At 46.7% G+C, this 16,619-nt stretch overlaps 1 protein-coding gene across 5 annotated transcripts in view; it reads right to left on the reverse strand.

Moving 5' to 3' along the window:
• Positions 1–5,948: 5,948 nt before the first annotated feature.
• GK (glycerol kinase) overlaps positions 5,949–16,619 on the reverse strand; it is a 137,435-nt gene continuing 126,764 nt past the window's right edge. For 4 of the 5 annotated variants that reach the window (XM_087721819.1, XM_087721818.1, XM_087721817.1 and 1 more), the window contains one exon: positions 13,686–14,149. In XM_087721819.1, coding sequence (XP_087577945.1) covers positions 13,701–14,149 — 449 coding nt within the window. In that variant the 3' untranslated portion in view covers positions 13,686–13,700. Of the gene's footprint in view, positions 6,161–13,685; positions 14,150–16,619 lie in introns of those variants that run through there. The other variant, XM_087721820.1, reaches the window with a different exon arrangement.

Raw genomic sequence — 16,619 nt, forward strand, 5'->3', positions numbered from 1 at the left:
GTGGTCTCTTAGCAGCGGCACAGACAGGGCAACTGGCTCTGTAGGACTCAATGTCTTTTTTCAGGGAAGGCTATCAAAATTGCCTCTTAATCAAATGCAAAGTTTTTATAAATCCAAAATGACACGCCATTCTCGAGTCATGTGCCCATTGAAGAACAACAGTTTTCAGGCTGGCAGGAATATACAGCTTAGCTCCCACCTAAGCCAGTCCATCTTTCATGGTGCATTCATCAAAATGTTTTTTGAACCAGTAATCGGATGCGAGATCTTTCTTAAGTTTGTCCATCATGTCAGTGGTCACATCTAAATCCACTGGGCCCTGGCTCCTAGTAACCATTGGGGCAATTAGGTTCTTAGCCGGGATGACTGGATGAACTACGGTTGGTCTGGTGCTGTTGTACTGGGGAAGCCTGCACAAGGCGTCAGCCATAAAGTTCTTCCCTTCTGGGATGTATTTTAGAGTAAAGTTGAACCGGTTGAAATGCTGTGTCCAGCGCACTTGTTTAGGTGATAGCTTACGTGGGGTCTTCAATGCTTCCAGGTTTTTATGATTGGTCCATACTTCAAAAGGATGTTTCGCCCCTTCCAGGAAATGTCACCAAGCTTCTTTTTCCCATATGGCCCATCTCCTTTCTGCTTCTGTAAGCTTATGTGAGGTGTAAGAGCAAGGTTGCAATTTGCCCCCTGCCTTTGTTTGGAGCAATACTGCTCTCACTGCCACATCATTGGCATCAGCTTGAACCACGAATGGTGCATCCATGTCTGGGTATTTCAAAACAGGCTCAGCTGTGAACAGTCGCTTCAATTTCTCGAAAGCTGCTTGACATTCCATAGTCCAATTCAGAGGTTTACCTAGCCTAGGTTTAATCTCCCCTTTTGATTTTAGAAGATTGGTAATTGGCAATGCAACGCTGATGAACCAGGGGATAAATTGGTGATAGAAATTTGCACATCCCAAAATTTATAGTTGCTTGCGGGTGTGAGGAGATGCCCACTCAGTGACAGCCCGGACTTTTTCTGGGTCCATCTCGATAACTTTGTGGGAGATACAGTATCCCAAATAATCAATCCTTTCCTGGTGAAATTCACACTTAGACAATTTGGCATAAAGTTCAGCGGCCTGGAGTTTTTTGAGAACACAGTGCATCAAAGTCACATGTTTATCACGTGTTTCCATGTAAATAAAGATGCCGTCCAGGTAAACCAACACCCCCTTGTAAGGTGCTCATACAAATTCATTTATTAATTGCATGAAGACTGCTGGCACCCCCTGAAGTCCAAACAGGAGAACCCTAAACTGGAAACATCTCAAAGGGCTGTGGAAAGCAGTTTCCCATTCATCTCCCGCCTTTATTCTGACTCGGTAGTAGGCTTCCCTTAGGTTCAACTTGTGAAAAATTTTCCCTTTACCCAACTGGACTAACATGTCCTTCATGAGTGGCAGAAGGTGCATATTTTCCACGGAAATGGCACTCAGGATTTTATAGTTAACGTATAAATGAAAGGAGCCATCTTTCTCTTCTCTGAACAAAACGGGTGTGGCCACCCGTGGTCTAGCTGATTGTATGAACCTTCTTTTTAATTTTTTGTCAATGAACTTTCGTAATTCCTCCATTTCAGGAGGGGTCATTGAATAAATCTGAGGTTTAGGGAGTTTTTCCCCGGGAGGGTCTCAATGCTGCAATCAGTGGCATGGTGAGGGGGTAGTCTGTTGGAGGCCCTTTCACTGAAAACCTCCCTGAGGTCCAATATTCTTTGGGGATTTTCTCTTCTTCAATCTTTTACTGCACTGTGGCAGCTAGGTTTTGACATTGGCTATGTGGGAGATCCTCCCCATCCCCTCTGGGGGTTTAGCAGAATGGATGCGCAACCACCCTTTCCTCCAGTTCACATATGGGTTCTGTTGTGACTCAGCAGACGTCTTCTGTGAGTCTTTTCGGGATGCAAGATTAACACTGCAGCTGGGGCTCGTTAGTGGTGTGTTCTGGGGATAAAAGGATGGATGGTGCCACGCCCTGGTTGCAGGAGTCAACGTTCCTTCGTTCGTTCTACATTCACTGATCCTCGGTCGTGGTTTCTTTGATGGACAGAGAAGTGATTTGCTTTCTGTAACCCTGATTCGAAGATACACTTGGAGAAGTGCATTGTTTTGTAAGAGTTTTGTTTTGTATTCTGTTATCTAGTCAGAGACTTGATTTATGTTTATTTTTGGGCTCGCAGCCAGTCTGAGCCGAGAACTGATAAAGTGAGTTCCTTTTAAGTTTGTTTGCCTGTCGTCTGTTAGCGAACGGAGAAGGGGGGACAGAACAGGGTTCCATTTCCGTAGCCACAGTAACCCCAGTATGAGAGGCCAATCCATCCCAGGTACAATGATGAAACTCAAGGTTTCTTGGTGATCCCCCATCCACATTTCTATTGGTTCAGTTATAAAATGGGGAGGGGCTCCCCCAGCCACTGACCCATCCAATTGGCAAAAGGCAATGGGCACTTTTAAAGTCCTCAGTCTTAATCCCATTTTCTCAACCACCTCTGGGCTATTTATGCAATGGGTGCATCCAGAGTCTAAGAGAGCCAGCATTTTCCCTTGTGCTCCATTAGAGGGCACTTTAAGTTATACTGGAATGGTCATGGGGCCCGATCAGGGATTTACCAAGTGGTCGTCATTGGAGTCAGTTTCGCTTTCTCCTGAAAGAAAGGAGGGCTCTTCTTCCAAGGTGGGAGGGAAATCCTCAACAGCTTCCACCCCTTTCAAGGCGGTTTTTTTGGCATTTCCCTGGCTGTCGATCTGGTTTCTTTTCTCCAGCAGCTGTGTGTTTGGGGCCAATTTTTGAGTAGCAGCTCGCTGCTCGATGCACCTCCTTCCTGCATCAGAAACAAGCAGTAGACCGGGGCTTGCTTGCAGACCAGCCTTTCCTCCCCCCGGAGCTCCTTTGGGGTTGGGTGGGAGGGGGATTCTTGACTTTAGCACTGCCTCCCCGGTATTTATTCCTGGCTAGGTCAATTTTCACATCTGCTGCCATCTCATACTAGCGTTGCAGGTTATGTAGGCCCCTCTATTCACACAGCTCTGGTATATATCTTCATTCAGACCATCCATAAAAACTGTCCATTAAAGCCTCCTCAGACCAATCCCACATATGCATAGACAACTTACAAAACTCTTGGATGTACTCAGCCACTGGACCTCTTCCCTGAGTAGGAGACTTCATCTTAGTTCTCACCTTTCACTTAGCTAGGGGGTCATCAAAGCACTCCCTCAGGGTGGCCATAAGTACATTGTACTCCCTCAGCAGGGGGGAGTCATCATTATGCAAAGCAACCATCCAGGCTGCCACTCCAATGCCATAGTAACAGCTCTTACTTTGGTTTCCTCATTAGGGAAATTCTCTCTATACTGTTGCATGTAATTCCAAACCTGCACCAGGAAAAATCCCAGCTTTTTGGGTTCTCCGAATTTCACACCAAGGGGAGAAACGTTTGGCATTCAGCGTCTGCAGGTGAGGAGCTCAGACGGCTGCTGCTGCTGCGGCTGGGGCTCTCCCATCCTGATCAGCTCTGCTGTCTGCCCCCAGCCCCTCCCCGGGTTAGACAGGTCTTCCGCACATCTCTCTTCTTGATCAGCAAAATCAGCTTCTCTCTCAGCACGGCTCTCACTGGAACGGCATTTCTCCCATACTTCTTGAAAAAGTTTCAAAGCATGGGTCATCATGAGGTCCTCTTGTTCGGCTTCCTGCCAAGCAGCCTCTGTTTGCTGGCGTCGGCTGGTGGTAACTCTGGAAGGAATCTCCTCTGGATCACTCTTCTGCCCCACTCTCAATGACCACCTGGGGTTGACGGATCTTTCCTCTAAGTCCAGTTCAGCCATCCATTCTGTTTCCAAAGGACATGAGGATCCGGTAGTCCCCATGTTGTCCTCCGGATCACTGCCTGGATTGGATATTTCTGTGGAGGATTTTTGTTTTAAGTGCACTCCCCTTGGAAGGTGTTAGCTCTGGGATGAGCGCGAAGTGAGATCTTGCTTATTGTCAGGCATGCCTCCATGAATAACCAAGAAAGAAAACTCCCAACTTTAGTTCATGGAATTAAAATACCTTTACTGGTTATGAAAAGATAGTATCAAAAGTAAAGCAAGATCTGAGCCAGAAAGGTGCAAACAATTATATATCAAATGATAACCCAGCCCCCTCCATCCAATGACCTCACTCAGTGTCCAATCTGCAACTCCCTTATGTGTCATGTGGATTGCATCTCCAGAAGGCATCATCATGTTGGTATGCAGGACGGTTGGCCTTGACCAGGTCCAAACACCAGCCACCAGCATGCACAGAAGATGGTGAGAAGAAAAGTACCTTTTCCATATCACCTCCTGTACCATTTATTCCCATCCCAAATACCATGCCCCCACCCTCCCCATTTCTATGGCAGCCAATAGAAAGTAAGTGAAGCAGAGGATGACATCCCGCCCTCCTTCAAAAAAGGACATCATCCCTGGAGAAATAGGAAACAAAACAAAACAATAACAACCAATAGCATATAATACAATTAAGCCTTATCAGGTTATTTGGTATAGAACTTCTGTAAAAGTGTGGGAGCCCTGATGTGGGATTTGTCCACCCATTCAGCCTGGGAAGGGGGGGGGAAATGTTTCCAGGACACCAAATATTGGGTGTATCCTCTATGTTTCCTAATCTAAGATTTCTTTAACCTCAAAATGTTGCTCTCCTTCAATAAGAAGAGGAACGGGGTGAGGTTTGGGGCGGACAAATGGAAGTGTGCTCCGGTTTTAGTAAGTTCACATGAAATACGGGATAAATCCTTGGTAGGGTTTTTGGCAACTCCAATTTCACTGATACAGGATTTATGATTTTCACAATTGGAAACGAACCCACATATTTTGGACCCAGTTTCTTCAATTTCTGGGTGGTTTGCAGAAATGTAAGAGGACAAAAACATCCTATCTACAACTTGGTACTGTTTAGGCTTAGCCCTTTTTTTTTATCTGCCTGTTTTTTGTGAGCTTGGTGAGCCACATTTAAGGCCTTGTGGGTCCTTGGCTAAAATTGTTGAAGTTGATTACTCCACTCGGATAAAGATAAAATTTGAGGTTTCTCTTGAGGCAGTTCAGGAATCAGTACAAAATCCTGGCCAAACACAACTTTAAAAGGGGTCATTCCGGTACTGCTACATATCAAATGATAATCCAGCCCCTTCCCTCCAACGACCCCACCCCAGTGTCCAATCTGCAACTCCCTTAGGTGTCATGTGGATTGCATCTCCAAAAGGCCAAAGGTCCAAATACCGGCCACCAGCACGCGCAGATGGTGAGAAGAAAACTCTTTGTTCCATATTACCTCTTGTACCATTTATTCCCATCCCAAATACCATGCCCCCACCCTCCCCATTTCTATGGCAGCCGATAGCAAGTAAGCGAAGTAGAGACTGACAGAGAGCCTCTTCTCAGTGGTTTCTATCCTTCTGAAAGGATCTCATAGGGAAAACACTCTTTACATCCCTAAAGATTTGCTGATATCCGAGACCACAAAGGCATCATTTTTCTATATGTTCTTTTCTCTCGGAGCAGAACTCTAACTGAGCTCAACTCAGCATCAATCCTGTTGGAAGTTCAAGAAAGCCATAAAGATCTGGCTCTTCTGTAAAGTTTTTGGGAATGGATGGTTTAGAAATTGCGACAATTGTTGCTGTTGCAACTGTGTTTGTTTTCTTCAGTCCACACCTTTGTCACTTACAAATTGGCTATTATATTATTGTCTATATGGGTCTGTGCTTGAAGACCACTAGGAAGCTGGAGCTGATTCAGCTCAGGAAGTAATAGACATGCCACATTGTGCCCATGTGCTTTGGGTGCTGCATTGGTTGTCAATTGGCATCCACTTGCAGTCAAAGTGCTGATTAGCACAGAGTCTGGTTATCTGAGAGACAACTATTTAGTTACTTACATACTTTCAGGATGTATATGGGCACATTATTTTATGCATTTTGCAAACATCCATAAAAATAAAAATATAGAATTGCCTTCCTTTCAGACACCAGACAAAGCAGCCTCCCAGGTCAATCCTTTTAGCCTTCCATGAAGACCTGACTATTTCCCCAAGTGGTAGATTAGATTGAGGGATGAGTTGGGAAGCTGTCTGTTTTGCAGCTATATATATATATATATATATATAGAAAGGAAAACCCATTAATTAGTAGGTTTAAAATGGTATTTATATAAGGGAAATTTCTGATAGCTCTGTATAATTATTTTTTGTTATAAAGGATTGCAAGATTTGCAGCAATACTACTACATTCTAGAGTGGAATGGAGGGAGGGGTTGGCATATTTAAAGTGAACTATTATTAGAGAGTACATGATCTGAATGGTGAGTGGCACATATGAAGTGAAAAAATCAAAGGAATTTGCAAAGGAGAGAAAGGGAAAGAGTATGAAATCCTATTATTAGTGACAATGTTTCAATCTCTAAAGATGAGACTGACAGCACATGGAAAAACTAAACCAAACATCAGAAAAAGATAGGAAAAGAAACAGGAGCAACCAAAAAATGTCAGTATATTTATCTATTTTAAAAAATTATATGGCCACACAACTCATTCTTAGTGACTCCAGATGGTTGCAAAGATAAAACCCAATATAAAAAACAATAACCCCCACCCCCTTTTCAACAACAATCAGTCAATCAAATAAGGCACTTGATGCCTAAGGTGACCAGATTTTCAGATTAGTAAAGAGGGACACTTTTGACCCGGGGGTGGGGGCGCTTGATTAAAATTTTTATACGGAGCAACAAAAATTTTCATACAACGCAAAAATAGTATTGTAATATTTTTTTTATTTCAACATAACTACAATTTACAAATATAAATTGTAACTGTTGCCAAACATCAAAATTTTGATCACGTGACCATGAGGATGCTGCAATGGTCGCTAAGTGTGAAAATGGTCACTAGTGAAAAATGGTCATCAGTCACTTTTTTCAATGCCATTGTAACTTTGGTCACTATACCACCTTTCTTGCCACAGTTCTTAAGTGAATAACTGCAGCTGGTATTTTGTATTTTGGATAGAATCTTTTTTTAAATAGTCTAAGACAATTTAAAAAAAGAATCCACACAGAATAAATTGAAGTAAAACATTTCAAACTATTCCACACAGAATGGTTGATGGTTTCAGTGTCCTGGGGTCATATAATCATCTTTTGACAAAGTCAAATGGGGAAACCAGATTCACTTATGTTACTAACTTATCAGCTGCAGTTATTCACTTAAGAACTGTGGCAAGAAAGGTGGTATAATGGGCTTAGTGACCAAAGTTACAATGGCATTGAAAAAAGTGATGACCATTTTTCACACTTAGCGACCATTTTCACACTTAGCGACCGTTGCAGCATCCTCATGGTCACACGATCAAAATTTTGATGTTTGGCAACAGATTCATATTTATGATGGTTTCAGTGTCCTGGGGTCATATTTGTCACCATACTTTGTCACCTTTTGACAAAGTCAAAAGTCATTTGGAGGCTTGTTTTAAATCAACATTTCTTTTAAAACTCCAATAGCTAGATGTGGGGGTTGAAAAGGAGAGAAGAAAATTACTTAATTAGATTTGTGGCCCAAATAATAGAATCTCATTTTTACAATTAAACCCTAAGAAATGATACAAAAGAATTGGTGTTTCTCTTAAGTTAGTATATGTAAAAATCACAGTCTAGCACTAGGGACAAAGGTTCCTGTTGGATAAACTGAGCAACATGATACACATTCAGATAAGGAAATGGAAGTAAGAAAACTCATTCAATAGTTCTATGTTTTCTGTCTGTATGTTTTAGAAGGCAAGTACAGCTATCCAGCTTTACATATTGCAAACTGGCTGTTGAAAAAAGGAGTGGGAAATTGCTGCTCACAAACTTTTTATTTTCAACAATTACACTGTATTTCACATGGAAAATCATACTTTCTAGAAATACAGAATCCCTGAACCTTTGACAATGGCTATGCAACACAGCTGCTTACATTTTATTGCAATAAAATACTTCAATTGCAGCTGGTGTTGATGAGGCCATCTGGAAGTACCATTGACCACACAAATGTAGTTTTATTTATTTATTTTATTGTTTCCCTAAAAGAGATTTAACTAAACTCTGCTTTTAATTTAAAAGCATCTGGAGCTATTTATCACAATTTAACAAAGCTGCTAGCTGCTGTGGGAAAATACAACTTAAAATTAACCACAAATTGGTTGTAGAACCCAGTCTCTAGTAAGTTGAGCCAAGGTATATGGCTGTATACTGAAAGCCTTTCTTCTTTTCTGATGTGTAGAGCTCAAGAAGTATAACAGACTGATCAACAAATAGAACAACAATAAATTAAGCTTAGGGGTCACTGGATATCAGCAAAGGATCAAACTTTTCTATATCTCTTTACTGCTAAATCTTGGTCACTATAGCAAATATACTAATGGGTTGCGCATGTGCGGGACTCGGATGGCTGCCTGGCTTCTTGTTCCTCAGAAGCCAGTGCTAAAGACTAAAGATATCTAGAGCCTCCGGAGTCCATTCGTACTACCAACGGAGCCCCCTGGAAGGATTTGGTCCCAGGATTTTTACAAGGCTCAGCATTTTACCGGTAACTGCTTGTGGCTGTCTCCCTGAGTAACGAACTGCAGCGGCTTGGTCCGGCGACTGCGGCGCAGGAGAGAAGATGGCGACGCTGCGCTGATAATCTCAGCGTTTTGCAACTTCTCGGCGCTTCTCGGCGCTCCCCCCCTCCCTGCTGGTCGTGACAGGCTTGGAGTGGTGCGGAGAGCTTGGGGGGCTCAATTAATTAATTTTTTACCATCTTTTTACCATCTTGAAGGCGAGGATTAACTTGCGGAAGACCATTGGGAGCTGTGGTTGGGGCGGTTGGGGTGATTGGCTGCGTTTACCATCTCGTAGCCCCCCCCCCTCGGACATCCCCCTCCCGTTTTACCCTGTTGACTTTGCTGCCAGCTGCCTGTCCACTCCTAGGGTCCCTGGGCCGCTTGCCTGTTTGGCTAGGGGACTGAACGGAGGACGGAAGACGGAGCCCTGAATAGGACGTTTCGATCTGAGGAGGAAGAAGGTCTGGACGCCCCTCCCTCCCCCCAGCCTTGTCCCATTTACCATCGCAGCTGCCTCAATCATTATTCCTTTGTTATTGTTTATTAGGAATATTGGGAACAACAGATGATGGCAGCAGTAGGGACAAGGTTTGGGTATCAAGAAAACCATCGCTTTCCTCCCCTTTGCCTTGAGCAGCTGGGGCCAGCTTTAGATCTTGGCCCACCGGACTATGGACATTATATAACCCTAGGAAAGAGACTTTCTCCTATGTGGTCCGCTGATCTCCTCTGGGACTTTAAGGGGAATAAGACTGAACAATCCTTGTTTATAAACATCAGGCATTTTTGCCTTCCCTTTATTACACACGACTGCCTTGTATACTATCGAACTTTGACCTTCCAGCTGTGGACTTTTCTTTGGGGCATAGAAGAAGGAGAAGAGTGGAGCCCCCCATTAGGGTGTGAACCCCCCCTCAGGAGAGGGTGGATTATTACGTTGGACTACTACGAACTTAATACTATCTTGAACCTGCGCAACCCTATCATTTTCTTATTTTAACTGGTATGTTGAGTGCATGGGATTGTCTGGTTGCATGAATGATCTCACTTTTATTTTATTTAGCTGTATTTGTGTTTTAATTCTTTTAGTGAGGACTGCTTGTGTGAGAGTTTGAGTATGAGTGATTCGGAGGACCTGGCGGGTGTTATGGGGGCCATTGGGGTGGTTGGGGGGGCCATATCCACGGGAGAGGGTCGGAGCATTGCGGTCATAACTGGGAGAGGCAGATATGGCGGGGACTTTAGGGCAGGCCATCATTGGGGAAGGAGGGTTCGCTATATTACAGAGATCCCTCCTTCCGGCCCTAGGAGTCCCACTCCAAGGTCAGATGGCGCGAGTAATCAGGACCCTGGTCTCAGGCTGCTGTTGCTAAATGCCAGGTCTGTGGTTCATAAGGCCCCCCTCATCCGGGACTTGATAATTGATGAGGGCGCAGACCTGGCATGTATTACTGAAACATGGCTGGGCACGGAGGGAGGAGTCCCCCTCGTAGAGATGTGCCCAGATGGATTTCAGGTGCTGCATCAGCCGAGAGCCCAGGGAAGGGGTGGCAGTGTGGCTATAGTAGCCCGGGAGTCTTTAGTACCTCGTAGGATCCCTGCTCCGGAGCTTGTCGGGTGTGAGTCCCTGCTGGTGAAGCTGGACCTCAAGGGTCAAGTGGGTTTGTTGCTTACGTACCTGCCTCCCAACTGCGTTGCAACAGTCCTCTCCTCGCTTCTCGAGTCAGTAGCCGAGCTGGCGGTTGAGTTCCCTAGACTTATGGTGCTGGGGGATTTCAACCTGCCTTCGCTCGGTGAACGCTCTGATGGAGCGCAGGAGTTCATGGCTTCCATGACAGCCATGGGCTTGACTCAGGTAATTCGAGGCCCAACCCACTCAGCGGGTCACACGCTCGACCTCGTATTCCTCTCGGAGCAGTGGAGTTATGATCTTGGTCTGAGGGGTAATGAGATCATACCCCTGTCGTGGTCAGACCACTGCCTACTGAGGCTAGACTTCCGGAGGCCAAACCCCCACCGTAGGGAGGAGGAACCGACCAGGTGGTTCCGCCCCAAGCGACTGATGGACCCTGTTAGGTTCCAGACGGAGCTTGGGGTTATTCCAGATACTCTCGCCCACAGTTCGGTGGAGACCCTTGTCGCTGCCTGGCACTCGGCAGCTTCGGAGTCTCTAAACCGGATTGCGCCACTACGGCCCCTCCGGGTCAGCGGCCCCCGGAGGCCTCCTTGGTTCACCGAGGAGCTCCGGGAGATAAAGCGCCGGAGGAGACGCCTAGAGCACTTGTGGAGATCAGACAGGTCCGAATTGAACCGGGCACTTGTAACAGCATGCACCAAGGAGTATACTCGAGCTTTAAGATCGGCAAAAAGAACACACATTGCCTCCTTGGTAGCGTCCGCCGAGTCCCGCCCAGCCGCCCTGTTTAGGATAACCCGCTCCCTCCTAAATAGGAGGGAGACGGGGGACCCCTTACAGGGTAAGGCTGAGGAGTATGTTCAGTTCTTGGCGGACAAGTTTGCCCGGTTTCGAGCGGACCTGGACTCCACTCTTGCAGAGCCAGCTGAGACACAGGGGAAAGACTTGGCAAACCATCTCTGGGTTGAGTTTCAGGAAGTTGCCTCTGGGGATGTGGACAAGGCTATGCGAGCTGTGAGTACCTCCACTTGTGTACTGGACCCGTGTCCCTCCTGGCTGGTTGCCAACAGCAGTGAGGTGACACGAGGCTGGATCCAAGCGGTTGTTGTTGCATCTCTTCGGGAGGGGCACTTCCCCACCGAGCTTAAGGCAGCGGTGGTGAGACCCCTTCTGAAGAAACCGTCTTTGGATCCAGCTGTTCTTAACAACTACCGTCCAGTCTCCAACCTTCCCTTTGTGGGGAAGGTTGTTGAGAAAGTGGTTGCCCTCCAGCTTCAGCGTACCTTGGAGGAAGCAAACTATCTTGACCCCTTCCAGTCCGGCTTCAGACCAGGTTACAGCACAGAAACCGCTTTGGTCGCATTGACCGATGATCTCTGGAGAGCTAGGGATGGAGGCTTTGCGTCCATCCTAGTTCTCCTCGACCTCTCAGCGGCTTTCGATACCATCGACCATGGTATCCTTCTGTGACGACTGCGGGAGGTGGGAGTGGGCGACACTGTTCTGCAGTGGTTCTCCTCCTACCTCTTGGACAGGTCGCAGTCGGTGTTGGTGGGTGGGCAGAGATCGTCCCCGAGGCCCCTAACATATGGGGTGCCACAGGGGTTGGTCTTGTCCCCCCTCCTATTTAACATATACATGAAACCGCTGGGCGAGATCATTCGGAGGCACGGGATAAAGTATCACCAATATGCGGACGATACACAATTGTATCTGTCCGCCCTGTGCCAACTCAATGAAGCGGTAGACGTGATGAACCAGGGTCTGGAAGCTGTTAAAGACTGGATGAGGGCAAACAAACTGGTGCTCAACCCAGACAAGACCGAGTGGCTGTTGTGTTTTCCTCCCAATAATTTGACCACCGTACCATCAATCAGGCTGGGGGGACAAAACTTATACCCCTCAGATAGGGTCCGCAACTTGGGAGTCCTCCTGGATCCACAGCTGAGTTTTGATCACCATCTATCAGCTGTGACCAGGGGGGCATTTGCCCAGGTTTGCCTGGTGCGCCAGTTGCGGCCCTACCTGAATCGGGAGGCTCTCACGACAGTCACTCGAGCCCTTGTGATCTCTAAGCTGGAATACTGCAATGTGCTCTACATGGGGCTGCCCTTGAAGAGCACCCGGAGACTTCAGCTAGTACAGAACGCGGCCGCGCGAGTGATTGTGGGCGCACCTCGGTTCGCCCACATAACACCTATCCTCCGCGAGCTGCGCTGGCTGCCTGTGGATCTCCGGGTGCAATTCAAGGTCTTACTTACCACCCATAAAGCACTCCATGGTAGTGGATCTGACTATCTGAGAGACCGCCTCCTGCCAATAACCTCCCTGCGTCCCATCAGATCGCACAGAGCGGGCCTCCTCCGTATTCCATCTGCCAGTCAGTGCCGACTGGCGACCACCCGGAGGAGAGCCTTCTCAGTTGCTGCTCCGACGCTATGGAACAATCTCCCCGTGGAGATTCGTACCCTGACCACAGTCCAGGCCTTCCGCACAGCCCTCAAGATCTGGCTAGCCCGTCAGGCCTGGGGATAAATTTTCTTGCCCCTCCCGAATGCTGAGTGAATGTTGTGTTTTAGTACCTTTTAGTTATTTCACATTTTTTTTTCTGTATTTTGTCTTTCACTCCCCTTCCCTTACTATTGTAAGCCGCCCTGAGTCCCCTCAGGGAAAAGGGCGGCCTATAAATGCTAAATAAAATCTTTAAAAAAAAAATCTTAAAAAATCTTATACACTAAAGCTCTTTGGCATTCCCACTGATCATACAAACTAGAGTGCTTAAATTCCTCTAGGAATCTGCACATTGGTCTTAGAGCAGATATGACCAGTTTGGCCAGTGGCAGATTAAGGCTCATTGGTGCCATAAGCACTGACAAATCTTGGTGCCCCCCCTCCTTTGTACATACTGTGCAAATCATTGTTTTTTTTCCCTTTTGTTCTCAACTTTATGGTGCCCCCTTGGGCCTGGTGCCCTAAGCATTGCTTAGTCTGCTTAATGGTTAATACACCATTGAGTTTGGTTTTTTTAAAAATATTCTTCTCTCCCGCCAAAGCTGCAGCTTTTGTTTCCAGAGCAGATACCATTTCTGTATTTATGACCCTATTAGAACTGCTTGCCATCTATGTCATATTAAGAAATATAAGAGATATAAATTATAAGAAATTCCATAGTGTTTGTCACAATCTTCTCAAAGCCTTTACAAAACTGTTTATCGAAAATCCCCTTTTATCTCAGTTTTTACTGTTTATTTTTTTTAAAACAAAGCATGCCTAAAACAAAGAATGCCTAGCCAAAGCAGTAACACCAGGAAATTAGACACCTTCTGTTTGTGCAAGAGTCATACCAGAGCAGATGAAAGTGTTCTGACCCAGCTCCCCAAACACGACAAATCCTCTGTAGTTGAAGGAATTATTCCTTTATTAGGAGCGCCAGCAGCCCCGGTAAAAAAATTCTCTCTCCCAGCAGGCTAACATGTTTGTCCGGCAGAGAGATGAATAGTTGTCTGCCACATCTATTCATCTCCATACCCTGCCTTTTATCCCCAGAGCTAGAGTGAGGCTTCACTAGCAACAGTGGCTCTTCTGTCCCAAGGATCGGCCCACAGATTTTCACTGCTCTCCTCTGCTTTCTCTGCATCCATGCATCCCAGTTGTTCCTCCTCTTCCTCATCAGCCACCTCAAAACCTGGGGGCTGTTGACTCTCCATCTGAGGGCTGACAGACGGCCCAGGCTCCACCTCTGTCTCTCTCTGACAACTTCTTTCCCCTCGCAGCTCTTGGGTTGTCTTGATGCTGACCCTAATTTCCATGCCGCCTCCTTATCTGATTCAGCTGCCGGAGGAGTTGGCAGCCAATAGGCTACAACAGAAAGAGAAAATGCATAATTGTATACTCTGCAAAAATTTTAAACCATTTTTCACCATTTCAAATGAAGTTGGATAAGAGGTGTCAAACCTGATTTCATTGAGGGCCACATCAGGGATGTGGTTGACCTGAGGGTTGGGAGGGTAGCAGGTGTGGCCAGGTGGTTGCAGCTGATTGGGTGGGCATGGCCAGCTCAAAGAGGCTCATATCGGGGCCACCTGTGGTGACCCGGGTGGGGCTGGGGGGAATCCATTGTCTCCAGTGGAGGAAAGTGACCAGGGCAAGTGGCAAACCCTTGTCCACCAGAGGAGCCTTGCTGTCCGTGTCAAGTCACTCAGAGGACCCCCAGACTGTGATACAGGCTTCCAAGAGTTCTGAGCAGCGGAGGACAAGTGCCCAGCCTGGTCCTCGAGCTCCCAGGGCACCAGCAATCTACAGCCCAGTCCAGCCCAGCCCCATTTCCCTAAGGGGCTACCAGCTGTCTTTACCTCCTTGAGACTGCTGCTGCTGTGCTTGCTCTCGTTGGCCAAGTTGCTCATGGTGTGTGCAGGAGGGCAAAGTATGTGGGTCAGAGGGAGGCCCACTACCTCTCCTTGTGAGGAGACCTGGCTTTGTAACCAAAGCATTCTCAGCTATAGGATGGGAGACCACCAGGAGAGGAGGCGACAACAGGATGGTGAAAGGGCAGCAGGGCTGCTAGTGGCCAAGTGCTAAGACAGGACTTCCCTCAGACCCTCCCTCGCTCTCATAATCTTCCTCTTTTTCCCTTTTTTTCCTTCCTTCATTCTCATGTCTTTCTTCTTCCTTCCCTTCTTTTTTTCCTTTCCTGTTCCCTTCCCCTCCCTCTTTCCTTCTTTTTCTTTTTCTTTTCTCTTTCCCATCCCCTTTCTCTTTTTCCTTTCTTGCTCCCTTCCCCTCTTTCCTTCTTTTTCTTTTTCTTTGTCTTTTCTCTTTCCCATCCCTTCTTTTTTCCCTTTCTTGCTCCCTTCCCCTCTTTCCTTCTTTTTCTTTGTCTTTTCTCTTTCCCATCCCCTTTCTCTTTTTCCTTTCTTGCTCCCTTCCCCTTTCCTTCTTTTTCTTTGTCTTTTCTCTTTCCCTTTCTCCTTTCCTGTCCCTTCTTGGATGCTCAAATGCAAAAGGGGAAACATTTCTCGATAGCTCCTTGCCTTGTGAGCAAATGCCACTTTTGCTAGTATTTTGTGGCCACTTAAAAGACAGAGAACAAACTAGGCTCAGTTTATCCCATGCTTGCATTTAGTGGGGGCGTCCACAGACAACAGTACAGCAAAACTATCGAAATGGTAGCTGTGATAATTGATCAGAGTTCCCTTGTTTTTATGTGAAATTGTATGTGTTTAGGAACAGAGGTAAATTATTTGCTTTAATATATAATCCAGTCTAATTCAGACTGGAAATATTGCAAAGGAAAATATTTTCCCCACTCTTTTCTTTGTCCTGTTCCCCCCCCCCCGTGGAAATGGCTGTTTGCAACACACAAGGAGGGGATACTATCCTGAGCTCACAATTCAAGAATACCAGTGTTAACAGTGGAACATAACTCTTTTGAGCCCAAGTCTCAATGGATCCAGCATTCACTCCGTGAACTGTGGCATCTAAAACCAAGTCACCTTTCCTTCTTCCTTCTTTCCTTCCTGCCTCCCTCTCCTTCCTTCCTCCATGCTCAGGAAGGAGTGAGGGGAGGGGGAGACGCTGGCAGCGCTGCCAGTGGCTGTGCTGCCACTGGCCATGGATTTCCTATGTGGGGGTGATCCCGTGAAAGGGAAGACTTGCAGTCTGCGAGGCCAGATTGGTGAGTGGGGCATTGTTAAGGTGACTTTCAGCGGGACAGTCCCTCTTTTGAACAATTTGTCCCGTGTCCCGGGTTTTTTTTTTAAAGTCCCGATTTTTTTTTAAGTTATGAAAAAGCCTCCAGCTGCCGAGGCTCTCCTAGCAACTGGGAGAGGATATTCTTCGAGCCGAGCGCATTCCTGCCCACACGTCCCTGGGAGCTGTTGCCAATGGCTGAGGGAGGAGAAGGATTTCCCTCACGGATTTTTTCTTCTTCTGTTGCTTTGAGCAGCCCCTCCCTCCCCCCTCTCCCTTTCTCTCTCTCTCTCTCTCTTGGAGCTGGCGGGCTGCCTCCGAGGCTATCCAAGCTCAGCCCCTACCCCGCCCCCCCAGGACTGCTGCTTCGCCTCGGCTGCTCGGGGCTTCTAAATTGGCATTGCATGTTGTTTGAGGAGGGGATTACTGTGCCATAGAAACACAGTGTATGTCTCATGTGGCTGATAACCTGGTCTCTACAGAAGAGGTAATTTTAAAAACTTTGGAGCAAATCCAGAGAGGGGAGAAAGAGGCTGAAGGAGTGTGTGCACAGGAGGGGGGGATTTTCTAAACATCCCATTGAATCCAGAGGAGGGGGGAGAGAGAGAGAGAGAAAGAGGCTAAAGGAGTGTGTGCACAG

Source organism: Thamnophis sirtalis, unplaced genomic scaffold (assembly GCF_051295495.1).
Source record: "Thamnophis sirtalis isolate CommonGarterSnake01/CBP01778 unplaced genomic scaffold, rThaSir2_p1.2 scaffold_8, whole genome shotgun sequence".
Lineage (NCBI taxonomy): Eukaryota > Metazoa > Chordata > Lepidosauria > Squamata > Natricidae > Thamnophis > Thamnophis sirtalis.